General features: G+C 42.3%; 1 protein-coding gene across 6 annotated transcripts in view; it reads left to right on the top strand.

The window, feature by feature from the left end:
- Positions 1–10,269: 10,269 nt before the first annotated feature.
- The window catches only part of HPS1 (HPS1 biogenesis of lysosomal organelles complex 3 subunit 1), a 29,573-nt gene continuing 24,511 nt past the window's right edge, over positions 10,270–15,331 (top strand). For 4 of the 6 annotated variants that reach the window (XM_074233181.1, XM_074233186.1, XM_074233184.1 and 1 more), the window contains exons 1-3: positions 10,270–10,343; positions 12,033–12,124; positions 14,338–14,454. In XM_074233181.1, coding sequence (XP_074089282.1) covers positions 14,338–14,454 — 117 coding nt within the window. In that variant the 5' untranslated portion in view covers positions 10,270–10,343; positions 12,033–12,124. Of the gene's footprint in view, positions 10,344–10,412; positions 11,623–12,032; positions 12,125–14,337; positions 14,455–15,331 lie in introns of those variants that run through there. The other 2 variants (XM_074233182.1, XM_074233183.1) reach the window with 2 other exon arrangements.

Here is a 15,331-nt window from a genome sequence, read left to right on the forward strand (position 1 = left end):
TGCCTACCTCTATCTTAAGAGGCATTACTACATGATATAGTTAAAACATGGTTTATTAAGGTAAACAAGCTGTTTTTTTAAACAGTCTTCATGAGGAAGAGGATGATATGGGGTCTTGCCACAAGTTTAGGTGGAAATTAAATTTGCTAATTCATTAGTTGTTTCCCACACTGAATGGAGACAATTTTGAGATATCACGACCCTCAACTTGATTATTAATTAATTGAATTCTTTTAGGAAACTGCCATCAACTTGATTTCAAATCACCTTTCAAAACAAAACAAAATCCATTCTTGATCATGCCCATTGCCTAATCCTATTCTAAATCTGGTTTTTTCAAATGAGGCCCCTAGAAATATAAAACTAAGAACTAGAAAGAATTGGATGTGCCCTAGCCAAAGTCTGCCACCTTATAGAGTACAGCCTAAGAGCCAGTAGATCTTCTATCTTTTACAGAGATTCCAGAATTATCCTTCAAATTCTCTATACAGATTTTTTTTCAAACTGTTTCTATATAAACAAAGACCACATAAGTAAGCTTCTTTATATAAACCCATTTCTACATCCAGCTTCCTCAGGTCACCTATTGGGTAGGATAGATGCCCCAGAGAAAAACAAGATTCCCAGCCGTCACAGCTTCTTCCAGTCTGATCTACTGCCAATCAAATACTTTAACCAGACTTAAAGTTATTTATCTTCTAGTTCTTAATAGAAATAGAACTATCTTTCATAGATAAAACTAGTCTAGCAGAAATTCAAGACAAGAACATGGAATGATTGCCCCTGTACACCAAAACGACATGCCAGTCACAACCTCTATTAACAAGTGCACCTGGGTTATTCTAACTGTTCCTTATTAGCAAGGCTCTAGCTGTGACCCACACTAATCCCTGTGTTATACATACAAGTTTCTGTTGACTCACATTTTTCCTACTCTGGATCATGGCCTGGTAAGATCAGCATCTGGTTTTTGTGAGAAGCCCCCAAGGCAGTCCTCAGCCCATATTACTGAAGCCGACTTCATCCCACAGAAACAGCGCTATGCAGAACATTTGGTGTAACCTAAGAGACAATGCTGGACTGGGTTGCTTTCCCCTGATGAGGCTCCTCAAGGTAAAAGATCAGAAGAGTTGAACCCAGACAACACTGGCGCCTGAGACAGTGAAACAGGTAACCTATTCCAGCTGTCTGAGGCTGCAACCCTCCACCTTTCAAGGTTCACTTCTGCTCCAGGATCTTTCAAGTAAACATCTTGGTTTGCGTAAAAGGTAGGCTACTTAGGGAAGGGGGAGAAGGGAAAAGAATTCAAGAGGGTCTGACTCCAAACTCGCTGGCAGTCCACAAACCAGGCTCAGAGAACATCAAGAAGAATCAGCCTATTCAAGTGATGACAGAGTCCTGGAGCCTGAAAGTCAAAGCAAGTTCAAAGCTGCAGACCCAGAAAAGACTCTGCCAGGGCCTCCTTGCCATCTTGAATCCATCTAAGCATGCAGCCCCTGAATAGTGAACTAGATTCGTCATAGCAGGAAAGTAAATTAGCAATAAATAAAGCAGATTAGTTCAGGCCTATAGGCCCAATATCCAGAAATTAATAGTTTAAGCTGAAAAGAAATTATGTCCTTTATTGAAAAAGTCAGAACAAGCCTAATTCCTGAGTGTTGAGTAATTCTTCCAAAGTGAGATGTATAGGGAACCTCATATCAACAGATGACCATTTAGAGTACTATACTAAAAACACTATTGCACTAATAACAGTCCATCTTTTACATATGATACAAATATTTTCTTTAGGTAGCAAATTTTGGAAGATTTTGACTAGGAACAGACCAAAGCTGTCCAGGAATTCCAATCAACTTCAGAGACTCCACAACTTGTGAATGCTGCAGAAAGGCAAAACCCCATGTGAAAATCTTTTTTTTTTTTTTTGCTTTGCTTTTATAGGCCCCATCCCCATTGCTGGCTGTCACTCTGACCAGACCAAGCAGACTGAAGTTTTCTTAAACTATTGTTACTCTACATTTCAGAGAAACTGTACTTCACAGGGCCTGGTCATCCATGAAACACTGCCCTGCTGTCTGTTTGTCTTATAATGTGTGGCCTGTTCTAGGCAGATTGTGTGGTCATTGGCTCAGGACGGGTTTGCTCTATTCTTATTTACTGAGAAGTGTGATTCCATTGTGGAGCCTTGCTGGGAAACATATGCTGCTGTGGGTTATAGAAATCTCTGGGGATCAGTCCTGGGGGTTAATGGAGATTCCAGCAGACTTGTAGTCAAATTAAAATTGCCTCACAGGTTCAAGGCTGAGAGAAAATTATCTGATATGTAAATTTTAGTTAAAACAAGGGAAGGCCTAGATGGTAGGTAACTTTGAAGAAGCTTATCACCAAAAAATTAGCCACAAGGTGATGGGTTTTTTGTTGTTTTTTGCTACAAAAACTCTGATAAAATTTATTACTAAGATTTAGAGGGGTTGTGGTATGCATCAGTGGAGACCAATGAAATGTGCCTAATAGAGTCAACAAACACATCTTTTAAACTGCATTGTTCTACATAACTAATATGGAAATGTTTTGACTATATATATATTATATATATGTGTGTGTGTGTGTGTATATATATATATATATATATATATATATATATAATCTATAGCAAGTTACGTGCCTTCTCAAGGGAGAAGGGAAAGAGGAAGAGAGTTTAGAACTCAAAATTTTTAAAAATGAATGTTAAAAACTGTTTTTACATGTAATTGAAGAAAAAATTGTCTTTTAAAGGAAAGAAATATATTGTTCTAGCATTGTATTCCAAAGTATATTTCCCTGTTAGACAGGGAAGTTAGTTTGTTATGTTATTGAAGAACTGTGAATAGTAATTAATTACTATAATAATTAGTTATTCCTGAAAAGTTTTTAAACTTTTTAGTTGTTAGATATATTTCCTCTATTGAAAAAATTTCACTAAAACTATGAACTTATACAAAATCAAATATAAGGGTAAACAAGCTAGGCAGTCACACAGAGTACCACACAAAGGACAATAAACAATACTCTTTAATGCTATTATAGCATTATAAAATAAGCATTTTAATGCTAGAACATTCTCCCTTCTATAGTACTGGTTATCTTGTGACAAATTACATATATTATTTAATTTGTAACAAATTGCACTATTCAAGTTTCCAAATTTTCTGACAAGTATTTCAACAAATACTTTAGGCATCTACTATGTACAGGACTAAATCTGCTAAGCACTGGGGAAGATAACAAAGCTAAAATATGATTTCTTCCCTCATATGACTTATGGTCCAATAGAGGTATTTTTACAAGCAGATAACTGTGGTAACCTCTGGAGATTTTTATTTTACACTCTGCATGTTTTGAATATCCCACAGGCCTGGACAATTCAGAAGGAAAGCAAAGTAGAGTTGAATTTTAGGACCTTTCCCATCATAAAGGAACAACCTGGGAGGTTAGGTATATTCCCTCTGAAGCAAGGACATAATAAAACAAGGTTGGCTATAAAATGTGGCCTCTTTGGGAACTTTGAGGCAGCATGGAGATTCCATCTTTGGAGTTGAAAATCTATCTACATAGCAGGAAGGAGAGACATCTGCAGGCACCATGCCAGGTCAAGGGGTGGCTATGATCAGCACTCTCTCTCAGAGCCTGCCATAGACCACAAGCTCATTTGAGTCTTTCTCAGTGATTAGCTGAGGCTGTATATTCTTTGGTCACTAGAAAACACTGGGAGAGTCCTTCTTCCCCTGTCTGTACTTTCCAAGCTGCAGGAATGCCTAAGGGAATTTCCTAGGACAGAAGAACCAATGGAGGATAGGAAAGAAAAGATGTGAAATCTCAGTGGGTTATAGAGGAGTTGGTTTTATTTGCACATTCATTTCAGGTATATTAAAATTGCAGTGATCTATAGACAGTGTCTGAATTCATTGGATACAGAAGATAGAAGCTTACAGAGGAGACTATCCCAGGGGATGGGGGCAGAGCCAAGAAAACTGTAACACTTCCATATTTAATATCTTCACATGGCAAATTAGAAATCAGGGGGAGGTAGCATGCAGAAGGGATGAAAGTATTTCTGTTCCAGAAAGCAAATGGCAGAAGTAGCTGTTTGCCCCCAAATGCCCTCTGGTGGACATTGGCGCCACCACAAGGATGAGCTCTCCAGTGAGCAGGGCAGAGGGGCCCTGGATCATGTACCGGTAGAGGCTGACTCAGAGAGTCCATGTGGCCGAAGTCTCCCTCTCAATAGCCTCACAAGACCTTAGCCCACATGGCATACTAGAAAATAAAAATATGCACTCAACTCCTAATCTATAATTATTGTTCCCTGGTGCTTCAAGGCTTCCTCGTGGTGGTGGTAACCCTGGAATCTCCAAAGTTATGCCGGAGGAGCATAAACTCTGAAAACTCTTAGCTGTTAGAGTTTTTAATACAGCTCTGGCTGATGAATTTATTCTATTTTCTGAGGATCGACTTGGTTACTTATGAAAATGAATATCTGGAGATATTTTTGTAATTTGACATTGAATCCCATAAAACAAAAAACTGAAATGTCTTAAGAGACCTAGAAGATTATCTAATCCAGCTCCATCATTTAACAGATGGTGGGACAGAAATTCAGAGAAGTTAGATGACTTCCCCAAAGACATACAGCTAGGTTGTAGAAGACCAGAGATTTGATCCATGGTGCTCTGACTCCAAAACCAGCAAACATCCCATTCTATTATAGTAGATATTCAATTCCTCAATGACTCCACTTAGCAATTCACATTTCTCAGTACAAAAAGATCAGCTCCAAAAATTAGATATCATTAGAATTTTAAAACACAGATGACTACTACTTTCTTTCAATACCCACAATCCAAGGGAACAGTACAACACGGCAATAGCTTGCCTCCTACACATTCGTATCAGAGACTGCTGCTGATATTCTCTTATTTTTTTAATATATTTTATTTTTAATTTATGAAATAAAACAAGTATTTCCATAAGATAGTAGAAAAATGATGACTGTACAGGAAACTGCAGATCTATGATGTATAACTTGCTATTCCTTTTAAATATATAATAAAGTAATGTAATTTTTTCTTTTCTTCCCCCACCCACCCTAGAGATAGCTACTATTATATGTAAATGTGTATGTATGTGTGTGTATTTTATATATACATATATATATGTATATATATACATATATATATGTATATATAAAATCACTCTATACATGCATTTTTTGGTTAGCAGCTTCATAGTATTTGTTAGTTAAACTGGGTATCTATAGTAATCATTCCTTGCTGTTAGTGTATACAATGTTCTCTTGGTCCTGCTCAAGTGTATCCATTTTTTATCAGTTCTAATAACAAAGTAATATTCCATCAGGATGATATACCACTTGTTCAGCCTTTCCCCAATTGATGGGTATTTCTGCAATTTCCAGTTCTTTGAAAACACAAAGAGAGATGCTGTAAATATTTTAAATGCTTTTTCTTTTTCTCTATCATCTTTGGAAACAGATCTAATAGTAGTATTGCTGGGTCAAGCTACTGATATTCTCTAATTCTTCCCTCCTCTTCAGCTTGGCTCTTTCTCTTTTCTTCCAACCTTCTAAATTTGTTTCTCTCCATTTTTGCTTTTTTATTTCTCCTCTTTATCCTGTTTTTCCCCTTTCTTCTCCCTGATTCTGTCCCTTAACTGGTCACTATATAGAACTCAAATTTAGTTTTCTTTATTGACTAAAGCTTTGTCTTTCACCTCTCTGACTTTCAGTTTTCTCATCAATAAACTCAGGCTTGCACAGGCAGTCTCCAAAATCTTTTCCATGTGAAGCAGAGGAACTCTGGGCAGAGAAATGTTCTAACCCTTTTGTACTGGGAACAAATCCTGTAAATTTTTGTACTTGACTTAATAATAGGAGGCCATGTGTGTGACTGGGTCACACCTGGGGGCAGGTGCAGCAGAGCAGGAAGTTCTCTTACCGGAGGTGTTCATGAAGCCCCGTGCACAGAGCAGTGGACTCCGCCACTCCCTAAACATCTCTCTGGGCAGCTAGGTGGCACAGTGAATAGAGCACCAGCCCTGGAGTCAGGAGGACCTGAGTTCAAATTTGGCATCAGATATTTAATAATTATCTAATTGTGTGACCTTGGGCAAGTCACTTAACCTCATTGCCCTAAATAAATAAAAGTTAAAAAAAATTAAAAAATAAACATCCCTTGAAAAGTTCTAGCCAGGCTTGCCAGGAAGCTGCTGTCCACTTTCTTTTCCTCTTCTTTTCTCTAGGTTGCATTCCATCTTCATAAAAACTCACTTTCTTTAACCTAACTTGTACCTTACTATCTTCTTAGAAACTCAATTTCTTTTAACCCTACTATCTTCTGAGAAACTCATCCTCTTTCTCAGCTTCTGTCACATTTTGCTTAGCCTTACTATTTTCTTAGAAACTACCAAAACATGATTCTCCTGTGACTACTCTCCCACATTAGGGATCAGTGGTTTCCTGCCTTCACTTTAGTCCTTCTTTCCCTAAGCTTCTGCTTAATCAGCCTCTTTCCCTTTAACCCCCAGCAATACTGAAACTCACTATCTAACTGCTTTACCAAAGAACATAACTTGTGGACTTTTTGTACTAAACCTTTTGTGCAACCTTTCTTACTTCCCTGAGTAAGAGTTTGGTGATTTTGTCACCCAAAACAAACCACAGCTGTCCCTCTCAGGTTTCCTCACCCATTGCTCCAGCAACACATGCGTGAGCATTCTAAGTTCCCTGTCCTTAATTTTAAAATAGTTGACATTTTGTATTTTTGTCCTTTTTTTAAGGGTTTTTTTTCCAAGGCAATGGGGTTTAAGTGGTTTGCCCAAGGCCACACAACTAGGTAATTATTAAGTGTCTGAGGCTGTATTTGAACTCAGGTACTCCTGACTCCAGGGTGGGTGCTCTATCCAGTGTACCACCTAGCTACCCCTTATATTTTTCTTTTAAAAAGTTTTTAAAATTTTAGATAATTTTCCTTGAATGTGATCGTTGTTTTTTTCTGTATATTAATGGTTCCAATTCTTATGGATGTTATTGTTGTAATAACAATGATACTATTAACAAGAATGAATAGGACCATTAGTCAGTCACAGCAGAAAGGACCAGAGGTCTTCAAGCATAAATTAGAGAAGGAATTCTTGTTCACTTAACCCTTTTCAATCTGACTCACAGTTTCATCATTGAAATAAAACTGCTCTCTCTCAAGTTATCTGCACTCTCTAAGTTTCAAATCTGATGGTGTTTTCTCCATCCTCATCCTTCTTGCCTATTATGACACTTCCTCTTCATATCAACTTCATAGAAACCTCAAGCATCTCCTTCAATATGAAGCTTTCCTGATCTTCCCAACAGCAGGAGCCTAACTCTGTGATCTTTATTTTGTATTTATTCTACACAGATATGCCTGTATAAATTGTCTCCCCTGATATAGCACAAATAAGCTCTCTGAGAGCAGAAATGATGTCATTTTTTACCCTGTCCTCCAGGTCCAACATGTCTGCATCTGTCAGACACTTAATGAAAGCTTTGTGATCACCACATTGACACCCTCGGCATACAGAAGGTTTAAGCCTTCTAAGGCATGTGTTCCTTCTAGATCACAGAGGTCAGTTCCAACCGGTTTCTCTGTAACTCAGGTATGTTAGTGAGGCTAGGAGATCGATCAGAGTCCTGGGAACTGAACTGAGATTTCCCAAAATGTCAAAGAACTAAAGTGGAACCTGAGACCAAAGGGAGACAAGCTAGTCCAACAAAGTCAGGCTAGAGCACAGTGAATAATTGATCATATGCAATCTGTCCTTACTACCTGAAGCCTTCCAGTTCCTGGAAAAAAGCTAAACACTCAAAGACCCTCTGGGCTGCTAGCATTCTGGAGAACAAGTCTTATTACCTTAATTCACGGGGGCAGTCCACAATTTTCAGACTTTCCTCAGTTAAGATGGAAAAGTTTGCACCTGGAATCTATTTCCTGTAGAAACATAGTGAGCCCTTAGACCAGATCAGGAAAAACTTGAGTCAGGGTTGTTATAACAGGACAGAGTAGAAGGAGGTGAGAAGGCCAGAACATTTTGCTGCAATAAACCCTTGAAGGAAAAAATTTTAGTCACAAGTTCCTCATTCATTCCCTTTTTTATCCCTCCCTTGACCATGGAAAAAACTCACCTGCTTCTCTTCCTACTGCTACTGGACCCTTCTAGCTCTAAATCCCCTAACCATATCAAGCAACATAAAGTGAATTATCATGAGAAGAGTCAAAGAGGAGGAAGAATTAGACATCATAGCAAGAATACTCAAGATGAAAGGGGTCAGACAGAGGTCTGAAAGTGACAGCTTTGAAAGTCTTCTCAGAAGAATGGTCAAATTCAGGACAAAACTCTTTAAGCAAAATTGAGGAATGTGAAAAATGGGACTCTCTGATCTGAATCTTCCATTCCATAAGAACTCTAATATATTTTTTAAAAAAAACTAAAGAAAAAGAAGCTAAGAAGAAAACATAACTGTCAAAAAGAAATGCATCATGCAAACACAATTTCTCTGTGACAGATTTTCTAAGACCCTCCCTAGTTGAAGCTAAGCATTTCAACCATCCAAGAAGCAGGAGTATGAAGAATGGAACTTGAGAGTGCGATGAAAACAGCTGGGGTGTCCTCTGTGACTGGAACATCTGGAGAGCACATGAGAGCACATCTGGTGCCTACGTGACCAAGCAGCTGGAGTGAGTTTGTAGGAACAGCTGCATCTGGTGCCATTCCTGCTTGGCTCTGGGTGGGTGGAAACAGCTACCTGTTCTGCAGTATCCCCTGCCAGGGTCACTTGTCTGCTAGGAGCTGCAGAGGTACACGGGGGTGGAGGGTGCCCTGGCAAACTCAAGTCCTATCCAACCGCCCATCTTACAAATGATGCACTAGAGAAACCCAGCAACCTACCAGGTTGAAGCAGGACAGGCAACCTACCAGGAAAAATCTGGAAAATATAAACTCTACTTTTCATTTCATAATGGAATCAATACAGCAGCATTCATATAGTTTCTTGTTTCCTTAGGTCCAGAAATTAAGATTTCCTGGTCACTACTATCCACAAAGGCAGTGTTGAGGGTACAGGGGAAGCAGGTCCCAGTTTGTGCATAGCTGTGCAGTCTACCTCAAGGGTGTGAATTAAACGCATGGAAAAGGCTTCTTCTACCCCCAAATATTTTCCCTAACTAAACCACCTTAAATCCTTCACTTCCTTGCCATGAAAAATGAAATCCCACTATTAAGGATTCATGTCTTTGAATTAGAAAAGCACCCAATACTCGCAAGCAAGGAGATTATCACAGTGCTAGACCCGGAGTCCAAGTTCAAAGCTGGCTGCAGACATGGAGCCTGAAGGAATCACTCAACTTCTGTCAGCTTCAGCTACCTCGCCTGTAAAATAGGCTTAATGGCATCCATCTCTCAGGGCTATTATGAGGATAAAATGAAAGATTTGCAAAGCATTTTTCTTTATAAATGTTATCAATCATCATCATTATTGTTATTATTAGATACAATGTAGCAGAAATAGAAACACCCTGGAACTCAGGATCCATAAAGTTGAAAAGGAAAAAAAAATTACAGCTTTACTTTCACTGATCTCTAACGGTTTCCTTCAATTCTGTTTTAAGAAAATTAATCTGAACGGGACAGCAGCGTTCTGAAGGGTGCAGGGCTCAGAACTGATTCACTCCCAGGCTTTGGCCCGCTGCTGGGACTAAGCGCAGGGGAGGAGGGGGAGGGGAGCAAGGGCGGCCGAGCGCATTACGTCATGGGCAGGCCAGGGAAAGGGGCGGGGCACACGCTCCATCCGGGCCTTGCGGCCCGGCCCGCGGCTGGCTCCTCGGGCCTGGGTCACCTTTGGCTCTGGGCCTGGGCCGCTCGGGAGAAGGGAGCGGGGTGGTGCCCGCGCCCCTGCGGCGCCCTCACCCCCTCGGAGACGCTCCCGTGGCCGGGGTGAGAGCCTGGGCGGTGCGCGGAGGGGCAGCCCGGCCCGGCCCCCAGCCCCGCCCCGCCCCCCGGGCCCCGCCCCGCCCCCCGGGCCCCGCCCCGCCCCCCGGGCCCCGCCCCGCCCCCCGGGCCCCGCCCCGCCCCCCGGGCCCCGCCCCGCCCCCCGGGCCCCGCCCCGCCCCCCGGGCCCCGCCCCCTGCCTCACGGGGCTGACCCTAGGGCGCATGCCCCGCCCCGGGGGCGGGCGGCGGTCACGTGGCGCGTCAGGCGCCGCCGCCGGAAGCCCGCCTGGCTGGGCCGCGGGAGACGCTGCGGGCCGCGGCCGCGTGCGGGTACGTCCGTCCGCCCCTCCCCCCTGGGCTAATCCCCCTCCCCCCGTAGGGGCCGGAGCTGTGGGAGGGGCTTCTCCCGGCCCGGGGGACAGAGGGACAGAGGGACACAGAAACACAGCCGGAAGCAGCCCGTGCGGAGGGAATCCGAGGGGACAGAAAGCGGGTCGGGGTCCTTCCGGGCGCCTGGAGGAGGGGGGACTCTGCGGCCTGGGCCTCCCCCAGATTCTCACCTTGATTAATGAGCCTACTGTCGCGGAGGCGCTGGGGGGCTGTGTTTGAGGGGGGTCGGCCCGCGGGGCTGGGACCCCAAGTGACCCAGACCCGAGTTCCAGCCCGGTGACGCTCTGACTTGCAGGAGTTACACTTCCCTCCCATTTCCTCCCGGAATCCCTCACCTCCCTCAGCCCTGGCAAAACCTGGTACATCCGCTCCCCATAGTCGCCTTTTCTGGTCCCCCTCCCCACTTCCTCCCTCCCTTCCCTCATCCTGCTCATTTCTTATTTCCTGTCTGCACTCATATATGCATATTCTTTCCTGCTCCTTGAGGGCAGGCACCTAGCGGGCACTGAATGATTGGTTGGTGGTTAAAAGGATTCATGGAAGAGACATGGGAGTAATGGGTATTCCCGTCTCGTAGTAACAGAATGACTTGGGAGTCAGGAGACTCGACTTCTCTTTCAGCCTGGGCTACTACCAACTTGCCCCATTTTACTTCCCCTCCCAAAGCTTTCATTTCCTGCTCCTAAAAATAATGGGTTTTAAACTAGATAGTTTCCAAAGCCCCTTTCAACTCTAACCTTCAGGGATACATTATAGGAGAATAAGAAGCATTTGGGTAGAAAATAGCTTTGGATCCAGAGAATAAAAGGAAGCTCCTTGCTCCATCATTCCTAATCAATCCATCAACAATTTTGTAATAACATATCAGGTGCCTCCAAAATTTTAAGCTATTAAAACTGCACCAAGACTTTTGGAACATCTTGTATCTAACACTTGAGAATTTGCAAAGCCCTTTACCTACGTTATTTCATTTGAGCCTTACAACAGTCCTATGAAGTAAAGTGATATTGTTTTACAGATGAGTAAATTGAGAAAGAAGTTAAATAATTTTCCTATCCTCCTACAGGTAGTAAGGGCCTGAGGAAAATAGGCTTTATCCTCCTCAAAAGATAAGACATCAAAGAGCCATAGAGGGGAACCTCTGAGATGTGGAGGGCTCGTGATGCACATTGTTAGTTCCCACACCGTGAAATCACAGGATCCCTGAAGTAAAAAGAAAGTAAGGTGATAGGGTGGGCCTAGGTGTCTGAAAGGAAGCTCTTCCTTCTGGGACTACTCCTGAATTTGGGGGTTCCATGAGTTTTGAAAATAGGACATGTTAACCCCTCCCCCCACACACACACACTCCAGTCCAAGCCCTGGACATCATTTGTATGTCTGTGTCCAGAAACATTAACTTCCAGAATCCTCCCTTGATAGGCCTCACTTGTCTATACATTCCCGCCCCCCCCCGCCCTGCTTTTAAGCCTAAAATAGGGAAAATGAGAGTGAAACATTGGTTTTCCTTTGTGATATATATATATATATATATATATATATATATATATATATATATATACTACTGGATAGGCACTCAATAAAATGCTTTATTGATTAATAGGTGATTGTTCAATGTATTTGCAACCACAGGCCTTCAGCACCAGACTGAGATGACTGTCCTGCCTGTCTAAAAATTTACTGAACTTAATTCTCTCTAGAGGAAAACTTCTGTCCCCTTCAAGGTAATATTGACAAAATCATGTTTGAAATCCTACCTTAAAAGAATGAACTCTTACAAGAGGTCAAACTCAGTTGTGCAGAGTATATGAGGAGCAACCCAGCTAATTTCCTATCTGTATCCCCTCTGTCTATCAGAGATAAACCTTCCACAGGGGCAAACCTCATTCTCAAGTCTTCAGTTCATGGCCAGTCTATGTCCCTAGATATTTAGAGCAGCTCATCAATGGGGAGTTTGACTTCTTGGGGATGTGTTGGGGAAGGGTTTGGGCCACAGCAACTCATGAAATCCATCTCCAAGAGCCCACAGTGACTGTCATTTATGGCATAATGGATATGGTGATAGACATAAATTTGGGGAAGACCTGAGTTCAAAACCAGCCTCAGTGACCCTGGCAAGTCACTCAGTTGCCCATCTATAAAATGGAGAAATTAATAAACCCCCCCTTCCACAGTTGTGGGGATTAAATGGGAGAATATTTGTAAAGTGTTTTGCAGACTTTAAAGTGCTTTATAAATGCTAGCTATGATCGTTAAAAATGACAGTATATTAAAAGTAATAATAATATAAGAAGATAGGGGCCAAGGAAAAGTCCATACCAAGTTCTCTAGTAAAATTTGAGGTTGGTTAAAACAATTTCAGCTTGGGAGGTTCAAGGAAGTCTTTATAAAGGAGCGTGTCTAAGCTGAGCCTCAAATGAAGACGGGGAATCTTAAAGGCAAAATTGAAATGGGAGATTACATTCTTAGTACAGGGATGGACTGCACAAAAGGACAGAGGTGGGAGATGGCACGTCTCCTGTGTGGAAGAGATAGAAGACCAGTTTGACTGGAATATGGATAGACCTCTGTGTTTGGAGTTGGAAAAACAAGAGTTTAAATCCTGCCTCATACACTTATTAGCAGTTTGATCTCGGGCAAATCACTTCTTTCTGTGCCTCAGGTTCCTCTTTTGTAAAAGTAGGGGATTGGACAGGAGAGCCCCAAGGTCCCTTCCAGCTCTACTTCTATGATCCTATGGTGAAAATAAGAAAATAGAATGGAAGAATTGGAAATCATGCCCCAGAAATAGCCCAAGAACTGCCTTCCATCCCTTCCTTTGCCAGGAAGCCATATGGTCACGTGACATTGAGCCAGATTCTAGAGAGCTTTGAATGCCAGGCTCATGATTGGATTTTGTGCTGATTGTGGCCAGGACTATGTATGCTAGGCTGAGGATGCTAGGACAAAGAAAGGCACCGGCCATGCTCACCAGGAGTTGCTGGAGGAGCTAACATGGGCTAACATATGCAGCCTAGACTCTTGAGAAGTATCAGGTGACTGCAGGGCTACCTAATCCAGGGTCCTTTGGGAGGGAGGGAGATCAGGAGGGGCTCCATGCAGAAAAGGGACATGAGGGCTCTAAGGTAAAGGCCTATGGGACAGCAAAGAGACCTGAATTCAGATCCCACCAGTGATCCTGGGCAAAGTATTTTCCTGCTCATTGTTTCAGAGAGGCAGCATTTTAAAGTTCTTTCTATACTGATTGCTCTTGGTAAAGGAAATCACTGATCCGGTTTTTTTGTTGTGGGATTTGTGGGGGGGGGGGTTGATGTTTTTTTTTAAGAAGGGAATAGGGAGACATTGAAATTTTGAACAGTGAAGTGACTAGGTCAGACTTCAGCATTTGGAAGATGATTTAGGCAACAATAGGAAAGATGGTTGATTTGGAAAATTGGTTTTTATTTTCTCGTGGCTTTTAGTTTAGTTTTTTGTGTTTTTATTTTTCTCTTGATCTTTCTATTTGTTGTTGTATAAAGGGTCTTTCGGAATGCTAATGATTAGGCTGGGAAGAAACAGGTTACAAAGATAAATAAGAAAAACCAAGCTGTTGACAATGTCATGGGTTATTTCAGTGAATTTGCGGGTTCTGCCGCTTCATTTAAATTCAACCAGTATTGGCTGGAGGCCAGGATTGGACTGGGTGATTCTTCAGAGTCCCTTGCAGTTTTTGAATATTTGATTCTCTGAAGGGCAGCAGCCTAGACTCTCACCTTTCTTTCTCCATATTTGTGGCTTTTGGCTAGTCTTTGTGGTTTTTTTGTTTTGTTTTTGACTGGTCATAAAGTGACTTGACACTGGCTTTTGCCAACTGCCTTCCAAGCCCAACCTGTCCAAGCGGGCAGTGATGCTGAGGGCCAGACCTCTCTTTCTCTCTCTCTCTCTCTCTCCCTGGCAGATGAAATGTGTGCTGGTGGCCACAGAGGGGGCCGAGGTCCTATTCTACTGGACTGACAAGGAGTTTGAAGATAATCTCTGGCAGAAGTTTGGGCTGTCAGAGAACAAGGAAGGAGAGGTAAGAACCAGGGATGGACAAGGGGCGGGTTAGACAAGACCAGAAAGAGCCCTTCAGTCTCTCTCCAGACTCAGCATGGCAAACTCATTTCTTGTGACATTCCCCCTTCCTCTCCCAAGTGTGTAACCAGGGTCTCCTCAGGAGACAGTAGAGGATAGCTATGAGCACAAGGGACTTCCTTGCTGTAGATTCCTGGCTTGGGAAACAGACCTATGTAACTTTAAACAAGTTACTTAAACTCTCTTAGAAATGAAGTTTTCTCATTTCTGAAATGGACATATTAAAATTTTCCTTTGATTTCCTCATTCCTAAAATAAGCATAATAAAACCTAACAACTAGATAAGCTCTGAAGCTGGAGTCTGGAAGACCTGGGTTCAGATCTAGTCTCAGGCACTTCTTACATTCCTTAACTATAAAATAGAGATAATAAAGGTGATACCTCCTCCTTTCCAGGGTTGTTATGAGGATCAAATGAGATAACATTTGTAAAACATTTGGCAACTTATCAAGGTTGTTAGAGAAGCTAGATAGTACTGTGGCTAGATATGATATGATTTGATATCTGTCCTTTGTTCTCGAAGAAGACCATGACATTAGGGGAGGTGATGCCATGACAAGCCTCTGGATTGGATTTGAGTGAGACTGGATTCAAACTTCTGTCCTCCTGCTCCAAGGCCATCTACTTCACCACCCAGCTTCCCTAAACTCTAATATAATTGTAGTAGTAAAGACTCTATTAGTATAGGTTAGCGTCACCTCTGCAACTTGGAGCCTTGGAGAGATAATTAATTCAGAATTTTACCCAGTCACACAGTTATTCCGTGACAGTGGTGAGCCAGCTTTTTGTGACTTTGAGATCAGAGTTCTTCCATACCC

The sequence above is a fragment of the Macrotis lagotis genome, chromosome 4, assembly GCF_037893015.1.
Source record: "Macrotis lagotis isolate mMagLag1 chromosome 4, bilby.v1.9.chrom.fasta, whole genome shotgun sequence".
Taxonomy (NCBI): Eukaryota; Metazoa; Chordata; class Mammalia; order Peramelemorphia; family Peramelidae; genus Macrotis; species Macrotis lagotis.